This window comes from Tinamus guttatus, unplaced genomic scaffold (assembly GCF_059628265.1).
Source record: "Tinamus guttatus ecotype Peru unplaced genomic scaffold, ASM5962826v1 Tinamus_guttatus_pri_ptg000198l, whole genome shotgun sequence".
NCBI lineage: Eukaryota > Metazoa > Chordata > Aves > Tinamiformes > Tinamidae > Tinamus > Tinamus guttatus.
In genome coordinates, this window is record NW_028288732.1 from 91,947 (window position 1) to 108,267 (window position 16,321).

A 16,321-nucleotide genomic window follows, 5' to 3' on the forward strand; every position below is an offset into this window, starting at 1 on the left:
CAGTGGAAAAATACACAGTGAGTATCGGTTTCTGCTGATAGAGGGGTTGTATTTGAATGTGCTGACCTTGCCTCTGCCCCTTCAGAAGGAGCATGGAATAAATCCCTTGCGGGAAATGCACTGGAGCTGCCCACTCAGGATATTTATTTGGCCATTCTATGGTGCCACAGTTGTCAGTGAGGGGACAATGTTGGATGCTGGAGGCCAGGGTTAACTGCCTCTTAAGTTGATGTTCAGGCGGGGCAATCTAGTGCACTCGCAGTGCCAGTTGCGAGGGCTGTGCATAAATGCCCGCCCTTGTTTTCTGACATTGCAAACTCAGTCTTGTTAATGTTGGGGAAATAGTTGGTATCTGAATTTTCTGTATCTGACAATATTTAATTCAGGGAGCAAATAAAAACTATCCTGGTGTTAATGGCTTGTCTGTTTTGTTTGAGTTTGAATTGTGTGTCTCCAATTGTGGCACGTGCCTGAGCAGAACTTACAGGTGAGCTAAATAACACACAGCTACTTTTCCCACAGAGATTTCAAGCTTGTAACAGGTTGGTAGGAAATCATCACCCTATTGAATTGCCTTAAATGTTTCATGATAGCTCATGACCTCGCTGTCTACAAATAGAGAACAGTTTTATTAAACACCTGAACTTCAGAATCCCAGAATGGACGAGGTTTGTGTTTGTACGGGATTATGTTGCAAAGATGAACCTTAAATTCTGTGAAACCTGCTATCCTTTGCCACAATGAGAGTTGGAGGGAATGTTGGTTTATATGACTGCCCCGTACCCTGCTCGTGTTGGAGAGTAAGAACTGGTAGGGAGGGGGAGGAAGCGCAGCTAGAAAACTCCTCTTAAAATTTGTGAGTTTCACAATATTATTTGTCTGGAACAACAGAAATGCTTTGGGAGCAACCTTGACTCTCCTTGTTATCTGTCTTTTTGAGCAATATAAGTAGATTCATTCTTTGCACATATTTTATTTGTTTTGTTTGCTTTGTTTTTTTTCCCCATAAGGCCAAGAACTGTCACAGTAGTCATCTTCCCTGACATCCCATCTAACAAGGATGGATCTATTTCAGCTGGGGGTTCTTGTAGCAAACCCATAACTTCAGCTCAAGAGCAATGTGCCTTTAAACATCACTTTGGTTTTCTTCTTTTCTTTGAAGGTGTCGGTGATGGGACTCAAGTACACCTCTCTCTGCGTCAGGCTGTTCTGAGCAAGTTTCCAGGCACTAAAGCGCCTGCTGCCCCTTTGCAGCTTAGGGAGAAACAGCACTTATCAGTGCTGTGACTTTTAAATGTAGATATACGCCAACAGGCTGTTGAGAAACTGTTCATGTGGACCTAGACTGCTCAGCCTGGTCCCTCACTGCTAAATTCTTTGGCACTGTGTTCTTTACCTCCATCCATTAAGAGTGAGTCACACTTCACAAGACTTCTGCAAGCAGTTAAACCAATCTATCAACTATGTGTATTCAATCACTTGGCCTATTTAAAAGCAAAAGAGCAGCTGTGACAAAGCCCTTGTTACCAATGCGAGTGGGAGACTGTCTACTGCAGCTCTATGGCTGTGTGGTATTCGCTGCTCCTTTTACATTGTAGCTTTGTGTGGTCCCTGGGGAGCTCAGCACTTCCGAAAAATGCCCTTTTGGCAACAACGGTGTTTACTGTATCTGCAGGAGGCTCCGGTGCTGCCCAGCTCTGCTCAAGAGCTGCCAGACAGGACAAGAGAGCCGCTCCGGTCCTTATCTGAGGGGAGATGGCCGCTATTTCGCTTGGGCCTCACTTTTGCTGCCCTATGAACCCTGCCCTGGCTGCAGGGCTCGTGGGGGAGCCTCACACCCCACAGGGGTCCACACTGTGGTTCTTCCTCGCGCTCTTCCTCCCGGGCCCCCGTGAGGCTGTTTCTGCCCTGCCCAAGGGTGAGTGTTTCCCAAGCTCCGTGTGCCCCCAGCTTTGCTCCGCAGGGTGCTGGGATGGCCAGAGGCAGTGGGGTGCCAAGGCAAGCCCCAGGGATGGGGGACACAGGGCTGGATGGAGGGCGGCTAGGAGAGCTTGGGATTGGGGGAGCAGAGTGTACAATGACAGACACGAGGGTGAGGAAACGGGGGAGCCCACGGGCTTTTGGAGACGATATCGCAAAGGGGCTGCGGGTGCGGGCAGGAGGGGCCTTGCGGAGAGACGCGATGGCCTGAGGAGGGTACGGAGCTGAGGAGCAGAGGCCGGGAAGGGGCACCACGCGTGATGCCGGAGGAGCAGGTCAGGGTGGCGGGATGGCAGGGCTGGGGGGACTCTCCTGTGCCCCCGCACGGGGTGGTCGCACGGTGAAGGCGCAGGGGAGGCCGGGGCGGCCGGCAGGGCAGCGGGACACGAGGCGGCTGCCAGCGCCACAACAGCCCAACGGGGCCGCGGAGGGGCGCGCGGGGCCTCCGGCTCGGGCCCCGCTCCCGGGACACCCCGGGGACCGGCCCAGGCCCGGCCACGGGGGCCGGTTCGCGTCCCGCTCTGCTCTCCCCCAGGCCGCTGCGGCCGGTGCCGGGCGCCGGTTCCGGTTCCGGCGGGGCCGGGGGCTGGGCCGGGGCGGGCGGGGGCGGGGCGCGGGGCGGCCGAGCCTGCGCGCTGGAGCCGGGCGGCGCTGGGCCCCGCACAACAAGGGGCGCGGGGCGGCGGGCGCGGGGCCGCGGCCGGGCCGGGGCGCGGGGCGGCGGGCGCGTGGCCGGGCCGCAGCGGGGCGGCGCGGGGGCCGCGGCGGCCGGGGAGCGCGGGCCGGACCGGACCGGGCCGGGGGCGGAGGAGAAGGAGGAGGCGGCAGCGGAGGAGGAGGAGGCCTGGCGGCCGGGCAGGGGCGCCATGGCGGCCGCCGAGACGAAGATCATCTACCACCTGGACGAGCAGGAGACGCCGTACCTGGTGAAGCTGCCCATCCCGGCCGAGCGCGTCACGCTGGGCGACTTCAAGGGCCTCCTCAACCGGCCTAACTACAAGTTCTACTTCAAGTCCATGGACGACGACTTCGGGTGAGCGCGGCCGGGCCGCGGGGCCGCGCCGCTCCCCGGCGCCGCTGCCGGGCGGGGACGCGGCTGCGGGGCCGCCCGGGGCCCCCGTGCGCGGCGGGACCCTCGGGGCCCGGCTCCGGAGCCGCCTGCGGGGCTCCCTGGCGCCCCCCCGCCTGGTGGGGACCTCAGGGACGCCCTGAGCGTCCCCGTGTGAGATGGGGGCCCTTGGGGACCCGGCTGTGGGGTCCCCTGGTGCCCCCCGCGAAGCGGAGGGTCGTGTGTGCGGTGGCTCCTCGTTCTCCCTCGCGAGGGAGGCTGGGGTGTGGGGTTAGTTTGCCCTTCCACGTGCCTGGGAAGGGGAGGCCGCCCCTCCGGTGCCCCCCGTGCACGTCACCGTGACTAGCCAGCAGCCCCCGCGTAGCAGGGAGCCCCTGCACACAGGCAGCCGCCCCGTGTGGCTCCGTCCTGGTGCCATGTGCGTGCCCTGGTGTGCACCCCGCCTGGGGGCAGCTGCCCCTGCGTTGTCTCCTCCCTGGTGGTGGTTCCCCCTCGTGCTCCTCCCCTGGGGCTGGCTGTCCCTCCCTGCTGCATGTGGGGAGCGATCCCCCCTCCGAGGATGCTCTGCGGGAAGCCGTCCCTCTTGCTCGTCACAGGTAGCGGCATCCTGCGTTTCATCCTCTGTGGGGCTGGGGCCCCACCTGAGGGCACCTGGGGAGCAGCATCGTGGCTGTGCCCCCATCGGGGTGCCACCCTCTTCCCCACTCTGTGTGCGGGACAGCAGCTTGTCTGGCAGGGTGGCTCACTCCCATCTTGGAGATGGAAGCAATGGCCACCCCCTGTGTGTGCTGTTTGAGGTGGTCAGTCCCCATCTCCATCTCTGAGGGGAGGATGTGGATGGGGTAGGATGTCCTGTGCTTGACCAGTGGGATGGGGCAGTATGGAAGAGGGGAGCAGTTGTGGCTCGTATCCTGCATCCTCGGGGGCAGGTATCTGTCAGCACCCTTATTTTTGTCGCCTCTTGGTGGTGACGTGCTGCTCTGTGGTCCTTGTTTGGAGCATTAAATTGATTGATTCTTCATGGAACCTCTGCTGTCTTTCACCCATGTAAAGTCTGTGTCTGTCTGGGGAGCAAGTACCATGTAAACTGAATTTACTGTGGGACCCTTTGTCCCTGCTCGGTTTTGCCCAGGGTCGTCTTCCTGCGTCTGAGTTTCCTCCAGCTCTTTTCAGGAGCTCTGGTTCTATCCTGGGAACGTTGCTCCTCTTGGCTTCCACAGCATGTGACCCTTCACCATTCCCAGCACTTCAGTATTTGGAAGAGTTGCATGATCCTTCTTCCTCTGGATTTTTTCTCCCCTCATAAGATTTAGTGTTTACAGTAGGTCTTGTGTATGGAGGCTGGGCCTGCAGAAAGCCTTCAGTTTTATAGTCTTCCCAGTGTCTTCCAACTGCAGCCAAATACCTCCCTAGGCTGCGAGCTTGGCTCGTGCTGGAAGTTGAACAGGGCCGGGCCTGTTCGCAGCCTCCACGGGAGCCTGTGTGGCTGCTCCGCAGGGGGTGCTCGCCCCTCTGCAGCCAGCTCACCTCAGTGCCCGGGCTCTGCCAGCGCTGGAGGTGCCAGCTTTCACAGCAGCCTTGAAACTAGGAGTTGTTCCTTCGACCACACTCTGGGACGTGTTGCCTCCCTAAATTCCTCCTGACCCAGCGAAGGGCTGGAGTGTTCCAAAGCTTTCCCCGTCTCTCCAGGCAAAGGGAGCTCTGCAGCCCTCATTTTCCATAAATTTCCCCCGTGATATCAGTTGTCTGCTGTTCGTTTCCTGTCCCTCAGCTGTTGAGGCGCGTTGGGCGCTATGAAACAGCTGCCTCTTGCTGTCTCGGAGGGGACCGTGTTTCATTGGTGGGTGAAGCGAATTCTCCGTGCGTGCTGTTTGTAAACAAATGCTTTTGGGATCCTTTGAAATGTTGTTCTTGAAGGGAATTCAAACTTGTCTTGAATGAAATACTGCTATGTGGGTGGGAGAGTGTCTGCATAACTATAAACAACGTTTAGTAATAAATAGCAGTGTCTCGAGTTGTGAAGAGGGGTCGGGTGGCAGCAAAGTTCTGCATGTGCCTTTCCATCCTCCCCTGCTTCTTCAGAGCTCCACGAGAGGAGGCAGATGGTAGATTAATGAAACAAAAAGATACAGCAGTGTAGGGAGTTGCTGTGAGTACCAGGAGGGAGAAAGAAATAATTTGGGAAGACCTAGTGAGATTAGATGTGGCAGAAATTTGTGAGATTCTGTAAAGAGAAATTTGACTAATTCATTTGGGAAAAAATTAACATCTCTGGAAGAGAAGGTGCATGCTGTCTACCAGCTGTGTCTGGAAGGGCTTTTGGACCTGAGGCTGTGTGTGGGGACTGTTTTCCTTGGTGAAGCCCTGTGTGATGAGTTATATGGAGAGGCCTCATGTGGATCAGAGGGAGGAAGGTCCCTCACAGTGATGCTGGAGATGCCTCATCAGGAATGATGCTTTTGGATCTCTGCATCTCCTTTCTAGAGAGCCAAAGAAAAGAGGGAATCTAGAGCCAGCCCACTCCAGCTGCAGCGTTGTCTGCAGGGAGCCCTGGGGCCCCAGGCAGCACTTGAGATATTTCAAGAACTCCTGGTAATTGGTGTCCAGGAGGGAACAGTCAGTGGGTCTGTGAGAAGAGACAGGGATGGAAGGACAGGAGGCACCTCAGTGGCTTGGTGAAGGTCTGTAAACATATGGGCAATTAGTGAATATACTAGAATACAGCTAGTCATTAGGCCAGTAAATCTTAATGATGGTTGTATCCAGAAGCTGTGTGCCAAGGAGGTCATTGCCTTCATATGCACTTACCCTCCTGGCCTCTTTCCTCAAGGTGCCCTCTGCCCGGCATAGAGGATGGCACTGGGGATGGCTTTTGCTCATGCCTTCTGAGCTGGGCTGGTTTTTGCCATTTGGATAATGCCTGGGGGTCATGCCGAGGATACGGCTCCTTCATGGAAGAGACAAGTTGTTATTGCAGGCTGGTTCTGTGGCAGCTGGTCAGCACAGAGGAAATCCTGCAAGCCCAACCGTGTGTGCTTTTCCTTAGAGCTTGGCCCTTTTGCAGGGCCCCTGTGTTGTCTCTTGTCGGGAGTGGAGGCATCTCACCCCCTCCCAGAGTCAGATGGAACAAGATTGGATCTGATGCTTCCTCTCGCTTCTGTTGGCCAAATTAAGTTGATTTTTTCCCTCTTCCTCCCTCTTCCAAGTTGTACATCTCCAGTCTGGCATTCCCTCGTCTCACCCCATCCCCAAGGCAGTATTACAGCCGCAGTCTCGGTGTGTGGGATTTTTCTTTCTTTTGTTTATCTTGTTAATATTTGTTTGCCCTGAGAATCAGAGCGGTGATGGAGCCATTTCAGTGTTTACATCTCCTAGGAAACGTGAACTGAGGCTTCCTTGAGCGGCTGTGGAATTGCCAGGCCCTGAAGGAAGCCAATGCTAGTCAAAGCGCCCGAGTCCCAAATTAAGAGGACCACAGAGTGGCCTCATCTGCTGGTGGGAAGCAGTGGAAACTGGAAGAATTCACGGACCTGATTTGGGAGGGGAGCTGCGAGCAGCAGGGAGGCTGCAGTGTTGCTTTGCCCGGTCTACCCAGCCTGCAGCAGCGAATAGTCGTAGAGCTGCACTCTGAACCCAGTGGTGCAGAGCAGTGGTGTGGGGCACACATCTCTGTACCCTGCTCCTTTTGTACCCTGCTAATCCCAGCCCAGGAGGCAGGTGCAGGGTGCAGCTGGGCAGGCTGATGGGGAGGCCCCGGTGGGCACAGGGGTGGGCATGTGCTTCTTGGAGCTGAGCTGCTGGTGGGACACGTGCTTCACCGTGAATCGTGAAACATCCTCGGCCTTTCATCACCTGGCCTTGGGTATAGGAGGAAGGGGCTTCTTCTACAGCCTTCTACAGTTTGAGCCCTTTTTCTAATCCAGCATTTTGCAGGTGAGAAATCTGTCTGTGCTGCTCAGAAGGAAAAGCTCCTCCGATCGGTGTCGTGCTCTGACTACTCGTATGTTGTGTTCTCCACCAGCAAACTTGGCGTGGGGCTTTGAGCAAGCCTTCCCATCTCTGTCCTCTTTTGCTCCTCAGCTGTACAAACACTGCTCCCGTGCCTTGTCCCATCTGCTTGACGTTGCGGGCGTCTCGATGGAGTGTCCGTGCGGAGCTTAGGGTAGCAGAGCGGCAGCTCTGCAGAGTTGGTGCCGTGTGCGTGGGTATTGCAGCTTCTCCTTGATCTGTAAATACTTGTAAAGTGTTTCCTCTTGCCCAAGTCCCTCGTGAGAAATGCACCTTCCTGTGGGCATCTCGGGGCTTCTGCCCAGCCACTCTGTGCATGTGCTTGTCCCCGCTGAGCTGTGTGCAGATTGGGCTTCACCTCTGGCCCAACCCCGAGGAAACTCTTTTATCAGTTGAATTGTGGTTTCTTTTAACTCAGCCTTTGCTTGTAATTGATGTTACTCATTTTCTTTCAAAAGAAAGATGTTCCCACAGGAATGTGCTAAAGTTTAAATTGAACTTTTTTTCAAAGCAATTTTAGTTAAACTAGTGCAGTTTATGTGTTCAGGTAACTCATTTGCACGTGGCCTGTGTCCTGTCTCCTCTTCTTTGTGTAAATCTCGGAGAGCCTGAAAATTCGATTTAATTTATTTTTAATTTATTTTCTGTATGTGGAGAAGGCGCTTGGTGGACGTGTGATTATTTTGCTTATTTGCACTTTGTTCACCGCTGTCCTTTTACAAGCTAGGACGATCAGAAGGCCTCCCAATTTCTCCCATGACGACACCAACCCTTTGTCACCACCTTCCCTCTCAGCCCCGCGCTGCCCAGAGGACACCAGTGTTTTGAGGGGCAGAGCTGGTGCTGCTCCTCCCACGGCTACGGGTTTCTCCCTCTTGCGTGCAGGGCTTGAGTCCAATTTTAGCTTCAGAGCTGTGGTGAGTGATTCCTGGGTCTCAGCTGTGAAGTGAAAATTGGTGCCCAACTAATCACTGGCCTGGTATCTAATCCAGACCTGCTTAATTATCACCTGCTCCCCAGAGCTGGGCGCAGGGCTGTGATTAGAGCAATGCTCTGGAGGCAGAACAAAGCGGGCGCTGCTGGAATTCCCAATGCGGGGGTCAGATGCCATTGGTACTTGGCGACCTCATCTCCTGCGTGTGTGCATGGGGAAGAGTGTTGACGGTTACTGGAAGGCTGAGTGATTTATTTTTATGGCAGGATCTTTTTGAAATTGGTGCCAGGAGTGACTGTCCTTCTGGCTGAAAGCGTTTGGAGCTGGGGAGGGGATCCTAAACTTAACAAGCAGTGTCAGTCCCTAAGCAGTGGTGAGCCGCTGGCCCGCTGCCCCTGCCTTTTCTGCCAGCTCTTTGTAGCGTGAGTTGGGGGAAATTGTTTTATTTTACTTTCTGGGATTGGATGGGGGTTTGTTTTTTAATTGGCAACTTTGCTGTCTGTAAAAGACCTTTGCCTGTCCTGTGCTCCCAGTGAAGGATCCTCCCATGTCTGCTTGGAGCCCATGCAAGGAGAGGTTGGGACCAAGTGAGCTAAGGGCTTCCACCTGCGTGTGACACTCTGCTCGTGTCCTTGTGCTGCTTCTGTCGATGACAGCACTGACCCTGCTGCGGGGTGCCCCTTGCTTTGCTTCAGCTTCCAGCCAGGGGCTGCCCTCTCCTGTGCTGAGGATGAGGAGGCCTGGACTTAGGATGGTGGGAAGGCGCTGGCATCCAGCGTGGGCCAGCAGGGACCGTGCTGCGAGGCTGACTTTGTGCTGGCATCTGTCTGTGCTGCTCATTTCCCTGCTTGGAAAGAAGAGCTGAAAGTCTCTGAATTACCCAAACTTCTGCTGGAGAGACCGGAGGAGCTGGGAGTGACAGGACGGTCCATTCTGGCTCTATGATGTCTCTAGTGCTGGCTGCGCTTGTCTGTCTCTGCTTGCAGTGAAGAAACGGACCCAGCTTTCAGGTCTGTGTCCAGAACTCCTTGCCTTCTGAAGCAGGGAGCGTGGTGGCCGGTCAATACCCTGTAGCTTTCCTTCCTAGCGGGAATGTTTCCTGGACACCAGCCGGAGCCGTGTGTCCCCAGCAGCTCCCAGCGCCTCCCCTCCTGCTGCCCCAGCGCGGGGGTGCGGGTTCCCGGCTGGCTCACGCGGGGTGCTCTGCCCAGGGAGCTGGTGCCCGCCGGGCACTGCGTTTTGGCCACCAGCATGTAGGTTGCTGCAGCCCGTGCCTGTCCCCGGGGCTGCCGAGGTTTGGCAGGGGGCTGCTAACCGCCGTCTGCCGCGCTGGGGAGAAGTCCCTGCAACGTCCCCCGTGCTCGGAGGGAGAGCGGGACCCGCTGGCGCTGGAGCCGACCCTACCTGTAGCTGCCGCTGCTGGAGGCTGTTTGCCAGTGCGGCGGGGACGGCCGGCGCTGCCAGGGCCGCGGTGCCCGAGGAGGAGGGCGGCCGGGGGCGTCCGCCGCTTCCCGCGTTGTCCGCGCCGTGCCCTGCGTGCGCCGCTGCTCCGAGCCAGCTATTACCGACTCCGAGGTGTCCGGCTCGGGCTCTGTTGTGGTTGAGCTGCTGTAGCAAAGGCCACAGCGCATGGCAGCCCGAGACGGGTTTCTTTGCCCAGGGGTGGTGTTCTCAAAGCCAAGCTAGCCAATTTGGGCTGCAGACCAATTTCCCTGAGGCCTTGTCTGTGCTGCGCAAACAATGAAGCTTTACAACAGCTATTGAGGTTTTTTCTTTTTTTCTTTTTAATTTTTGCAGATAGAGCTGTTCATAAATATATATATATATAAAATATATTTATTTTATATATGTTTGCATATAAGTATAAATGAATGTGTTATCTACAAAATATGGTGTTTTGTTGAAGCCAGCACTCTTCTTGGAAAGGTCTTGTTTTCAAATATGTTTTTGATAGAAATATTTCTTATTTCTAAGCCTCTCTTGTCATGTCTAAAGAAAAGAGAAATATAGGTCAAGAAACCTTTACCCATCCATTATGATGTAGTTGTTTTGATGCAATTTTGTGTTTTGAAATAATTTGGAAGACTCTACTTTGAATTCCTGCACGGAACTAAAACTGATCTTGATGTTCCCAAAACTGTCATGAAATCAATCAGCATGGCCTGGCTGGCTCTAGTGCAGCCATGCTCAGACGTGGTTTGGCCTTTGGGATCAAGGTCAAACCCCCTTTGAAAATGGCTCATAAACCACCCTAATCTGGGTCTTGGCTTGAACATCGGTCACTGTTATTGGAATTAGGGATGATGGTGGTGGCTGCTGTTCGCTAGTATGATTTCTCCTGGAATCAAGCAGTGTTTTAGCTAGAACGTGGCCATTCCAATGCCTGGGGCTTAGTCTGCCCACCGAGTGGGTGGAAGGCAGCGGTGCTCAAGGTGTAAGAATCGCTGCTGCTGCCCATGTGGCTGTGAGCGAGAGCAGGGTGGGCAGCTAGAGGGGCAAGTGTTGGGGTTAGTGTGGAGAGAGGAAGATGCTGCCGTGCTGGGATGGAGGCAAACTGCGGGCGAGCACCCAGTGCCTGTGTCCTCCATCCGCCCTGGCGCTGCGCGCGGAGGCGCAGGGAGCCCCGTTCACGCTGCTCGGGGCCTCCCGAGGTCCCTGTGCCCGCAGCGCTGCGGAGGCTCCCGCGCGGCTGCTCTGCAACCGCCGAGCTGAGGGTCTCTGTGCCGGGACAAAGCGCGGCTCCTCCTCCTGTGGCTGCATCCAGAAAGATACAACTGCCTTGGTGGTTAGGATATTCCATCTGCCTAAAACCCTGTGGAGGAGAGCAAGGCTTGAACGCGGTGCAGACTGTGGGCGGGAAGCTGCCTCTGTGTTGTCCCCCGGCTTCTGCGTGAAGCTGCTCATCTGACAAGGCAGCAGTCAGGACTGTGTTTTTTCTGATGTCTCCCATCGATTTCCTCCTCTGTCCATCCCTTGTTTGTTTTTTGGAGCCTGCCCTTGTGACCTGTGCTAGGTGGTTGGTGGCTTCCCAGAAGGGTGATGAGGCTGTGTCACCGTTTGTCACTGTTTTGCTGCCTTGCTGGGCAGTAGAGCAAGCCCTGCTATTTCAGTGCAGTTGGAACAGGTTGATGAGGTAAGAAAGCCCCTGCTGGTAGCTGTCTCCAGACATTGCTGGATAAAGTTTGTTTGTGAGGGCTCTTTTGGAAATCACTGAAGAAAGATACAGATCTTGGAGCTGGGCTAATCCCTGTGACTTTGCTTCCCTCACAGAAGAGATCACAAATGCTGCACACATAAAACCCTGGTGGTCTCAGGAGAGCGTGTGCGCTCTTGGGCCTCGAGTGTCATGGTCTGCAATAGGCAGTTTGCAGAGTGGGTGCGTTAGAGACTCCCTAAGCCCCGCTCAGAAGCTCTTGGTTTCCTTTCTGCTTCCCTTGCCGTGTTAACTGGAGCAGTAACGCTGAGTCCCCTGGCAGCATCAACAGGCTGAGATGGTGCTGGCCTTCCTGTGTCGTGTAATCCCATGTCATAGGGGACAGCTGGGACTTCTGTGGGGTTTGTATCAGTTATTAATGTTATTAAAGGGTAGTTAGTTATTAAAGGGTGGGCGGATTGTTTCTTTCTGGTCACCAGTTAACTTTGAAGACAGCAGAAGCAGCATTTGGGTACCGTGTTTCACTAAGTCCTCTGTGCTGGTTATTCCCTCACTGGGATGTCTGTCGGTCCTGCTGGCTAAAGTTTGCTACCTCATGAGAACTGGAGGAAAGGAGAGGACAGTAAGTGCTCTGCACTGCACAGGGCGTCTGCCTTCCTGGTGCTGGCTGAGGACGCTGAGCTGAAAGGGAAAGGCAACCTCTCATCCTCACCTGCTATGAAGCAGAGACCCATTTTGGGGAGATTTGGTATCAGCCATTGCACAGAAAGGTCTTCTCTCTGCCTTTTCATTTATTATTTTTTGACCTGTGCCAAGCATTTTGACGGGACTTTGCTTGCTGTGTGGCCCCTCAGATTGCTGTCACCTGCCTGGTTGATACTGTGGGAGTTCAGAGCCTGGGTGAGAGAGGAAGGAGCCCATGGGTTTTCCTTGTTTCCTGGTGGCTGGCAGCTCCTGCCATGCACAGGCTGGTTCTGGTGACAGTAAGGGTCTGCCAGAGGTGTCTGTGCCCTGAGAGCTCTGACTCTGCTTGCGCAGTCATGCTGGGGAAGGTGCTGCTAAAGCTGGGCTTGGATTTTTTTTTTTTCCCTGAGCTGTTGCTCCAGTCTGGTTGAAATCCGTGTTCCTTCTCTGCCTTCCCACCTGTGAGCAAGTAGATTGTCCCTGGGACACAGCACCCCTCAGGCCAGGTGGATGGCTGGTGTGCGATGCCGCTGCTGTCGGAGCAGTGTCCGAAGTGTGGGAATGAGCCTGGCCTCGTTGCTTGCCGTGACGAGCAGGGCTCGGGCGCAGGGTGCGAGCTGTGGGTAGGTGCTTGCTGAGCTGGCCTCGGGGCTCCGCAACTTCTCACACTGCAGCTTTTTCCAGGAGCTGGGATGGATATGCAAACTCCATAGTTCTGTTTGCATAAGGCTAACGAGCTGTCCCAGTTTATTCAGCCCTGCCTGGCTGAACCAGTATTTTGGTGCTGCTCAGAGAGACTCGCCTGTGGGCCCAGCTGAAGCTGCGGCATCCTGGAAGCCCATGTAGAGGCTTATTGCAGGAAGTCTTGCTCTCACATTGTGTTAGTCCATTTGAATGTGTTTTCTTACTGGTTATTGCAGCTCTGCAAAGGATGGGCTTTCATGCATGTAGCTGCACAGCTGAGTCCCTTATGGCAGGTTTCCCAGCTGTCTTGAACAGGAAGCTTGGTCCTGAAGGGGCACCTGCGAGAGCGCCGATCCCTCCCAGTGAGTCTCTGGGATGAAATGTTTTACTTCAGCGGAGGCCAAAAGGTGAGTTAGTTTGGAAAACTGCTGGGGCTTCATAAGTTGGATTATTCCCTGCCCACGTACCATGGAGGAGGCAGAGAAGTTTCAGGTTGGCAACGTCTGCTTGATTTAGGCTACCTTCTCCTGGGTTTCCTCGGGGCATCTGATGCTTAGTGCCCAAGCAGGTAACATCTGTGAAGGGTGTCTGATGTCCCCAAGCTGGGTCAGACTCGCTGCCCTGCATGTCTGTGTGTTTCTGAACTTCCCATGCAAAAATACAGGAGCCAACTTCATCAGTTTATTTTCTGATGTGCTGTTGTGGCCATTATGAGATACATGAAGGGACCAGTTGATTTGGAAGTAATATTACCTTTACTGCAGTTAGTACTGTGCTCTGGCACCTGTTGTGTGTAGTGAGAGGTGAAGAGCCGCTCATGTTTGTGTGTCTGGCCATGTTATCCATTGGGAACATGTGAGATCCTCGTCAGCCAAGATGTGGTGCTGCCACGAGGTGCTGGATGGTGAGTTACAAAGGAGCGTTGCTCCATGGAGATTCGGAATTGGTACCACGGGTAATCAGGAAGCTCAGACCGCTTCCTTACTGGCAAATCTACAGACACAGCAAATGGTCCTACTGCTGTAATTACTTGTGATGGGCCTTTCTGAACGGGTGTTGAGAAAGGCTGACATGGAGAGCGAGCTCCACTCTGCTCGTGGGGTGTTTACAGACTGCGGGTAGTTTGTGCTGCCTTTTCTTTTCCCCCTGCCATCCTTGAAGGACCTGGGCATTGGCAGCCTCGACTGAGACCCTCAGCAAGAGGAACATGTTGTGCCATCTGTGACAGTGACTTCTGGAGGTCACTGACGGTCACCCGCCCCTGTGCAGTTGGAGCTGGCAGGTGGGAAGGTTTTCAATAGTATGAGACAGGGCCAGGCCTGGGATTCCAGTGTCTGAGCAAGGCAGCAGCTCCAGGCTGGACCGAGTCCCACAGGGTGGGTCTGTCTCTGTGGGGATCTGAAGCACCATCATCCTGTAGACTATGGGGAAACTTATCCTCTCATTGAAAAGGTTGCTGATCCCTAGTTTCGAGGCAAGTCCCAGCAGGATCTGGACTCAGTTCCGTACCTGGCATTTCACATATGGACTCCTGACTAATGCCACTCTAATCGCTTAGAGGTTGGCTGCTGAAACAAAGAACTTTGCTACTTGCAGAAAATTGCTTTCTTTCCAAACCGAAACCACGGCCTGCACCCTGTTTCAATAAATCTCTGACGCTTCTTTGGAGGGATCCTGGGCAAACACCAGTCTCCTGACTGCCTGGAGATTCCTGCGCTCAGCGGCTCATCCATCAGGTGTCAGGAGGAGTCCTGTGGTCCAGGACTTTCATAAAGCAGAGAAACCAAAGTGGGTGTTTTCATTGGTGCAAACAAATTGGCAGCAGGGTGGAGACAGCTCACATTTTCCTCACTTCTTGGCTAATCAGTTTCCTTTTCATTCCCAGTAATTGGCTTCTGCTTTTCAGCTCTTGCCCACTTTCTGGGACTCTAGTCGTGCGGGTTGTGTGCCAGCGCGTGCTTGGTTTGGTTAGGACGGGAACATCTTTCTTGTGTCTTTCTTCCAGCAATCAAACAGTGTTCTCCTGTTTCTTGGGTGCTAAGTGCAAGAGCAGGCTTGGTTGCCTGGCAAGTGATGCTTGGTAGGAGATTGCTCTGTTGGTTGTATTGGTCAAGGGCCAGGCCCTGCCTCTGGAAGGCAGCTTGGTGTAGAAGCCTAATTTTAGCTGAAATAAATGAGGTATGTAAAAGGCTGCTAAAGTGTGTGCTCCTTTTGCTCTTTGCACAGGAAGTTTCTTGTACCGTTCCCTGCACTGGCACCATCAGGTGCCGACCAAGCAAAACTGGCCTTTCTCCACCTCTGACTGGATTCATCTCCTAGTAGACCTATTTGAGAGCCAGTCATTTGAACTGTGGCTCTTGTACTTTGTTTTTTTCCAAGTTCTTTTTCTGGCCTGCTGACAGTTTCCTGGGAGTGAAGTTGGAATTTCAGGTTGTGCCAAAGTTATGCAGTGCCTGAAGGTGAGGAAGAGAAAGGACACACGTCCTGCCCCGGCCATGTTTGGAAATTCATCCCCTTCATGCCCTCTATGTTCTCTTTTGTGTTTTGGGGCCAGAGAGGTCTAGTATTGTTGGTTGCCCTTTCTCCAGAGTGTTGGGACAGTCAGAGATTGGGAACAGAGTTTGTTCTTTGCCACTATGCAGCTGCTGTGGCTCTGAAATATTCTTCTTTGTGTGAGTCCTTCTCATTGTCTTTGGCAAATGTTTTGCGGAAGAACTTAAAGTTTTGAGGTTATTAACTCCCTGTTGTGTTTATAGGGGTTGCCCATATGTCTTCTAGACCCAGATAGCAGAGATGCTGCTGCTGGCAGCCTAGCTGGGTGTGAAGAGCAGATGCAGGCAGTAGCTTGTGGTCTAGGGTCAATTCTTCACCTCCCGTTTTCCAGCCAGGTAGGCAGTTACACTGACTTCCTTGGAGCCTCTTACAAAGCTCTTTGTGCTGGGAGAGGGTAGTGTGAGCTGGCCAGTGCCTTGAGGGCAGGACACATGTGGAGGCTGTTTTGTCATCTCCTGGGGGAGATCTGTCATTCAACATAAATGAATTGTTAATGGGATGGGGGAAATGAACCTCGCTGCTCTTCCCCGCACGTCTGCCTCCGTCTGTGCCTCTTGGGCTGCTTCGGGAGCTGCCTGGCCAGCAGAAACGTGCCCCACGAGCAGAGGGCTGGTGCTGGGCAGGGCTGCGGTGCTTGGAGCCCAGGAGAAGGGGGTGCTGGTGAGCAGATTGCTCCGGGGCGACTCCCTTCGTCCCCAGGTGTGGAAGTCCGAGCTCTCGGGCTTTGCTTCCCACCCTCCCCCTCTTCCCCTTTTTTCCCCTCTTCTCCTCTCCTTGCTCTCCTGCTGAGTTGATGCTTTTCCAGGAATGAGCTGTACTGCTGGCCCAGCACATTCCAGAGCAGCAGCGCTCTTTTGGCAGGGGCTTTGCCTGCTGTTAAGTAAAGCAGGGCTGACTTGGCGTCCCTCAGCCATAGGCCGGAAAAGGAAGGTCTAAACCCACCTTCGGCACGGGGCACACAGAGTCTTCCTGGATGTCACAGCTCTCTCCCGCAGCCGTTCTGTGTGCGCTGGCAGCAAGAGGAGCCGCCACCACCATAACCTGCTCCTCCACAGCCCCTGGAGCCTCTGCAGCTCCTGCTTTCACATACTGTCATCTTAGCCGGTGTGCAGGCTCCTGGCGCTGCACGGGAGCCTCTTGCTTTTCAGTCAGCCTGGAGAGGTGACTTCTTTGGAGAACTGCAAGGAGTTCCCCGTGAAGCCCTGAAGCCTGTTTAATAGGCTTCTCCATAAAAAGATATTGGGACCTTTGAGTT

At 54.4% G+C, this 16,321-nt stretch overlaps 1 protein-coding gene across 2 annotated transcripts in view; it reads left to right on the top strand.

The window, feature by feature from the left end:
• The first annotated feature begins 2,801 nt into the window (after positions 1-2,801).
• The window catches only part of DVL3 (dishevelled segment polarity protein 3), a 29,422-nt gene continuing 15,902 nt past the window's right edge, over positions 2,802-16,321 (top strand). For both annotated transcript variants that reach the window (XM_088523825.1, XM_088523826.1), the window contains exon 1: positions 2,802-3,013. In XM_088523825.1, the coding sequence (XP_088379951.1) occupies positions 2,847-3,013 (167 nt within the window). In that variant the 5' untranslated portion in view covers positions 2,802-2,846. The remainder of the gene's footprint in view (positions 3,014-16,321) is intronic.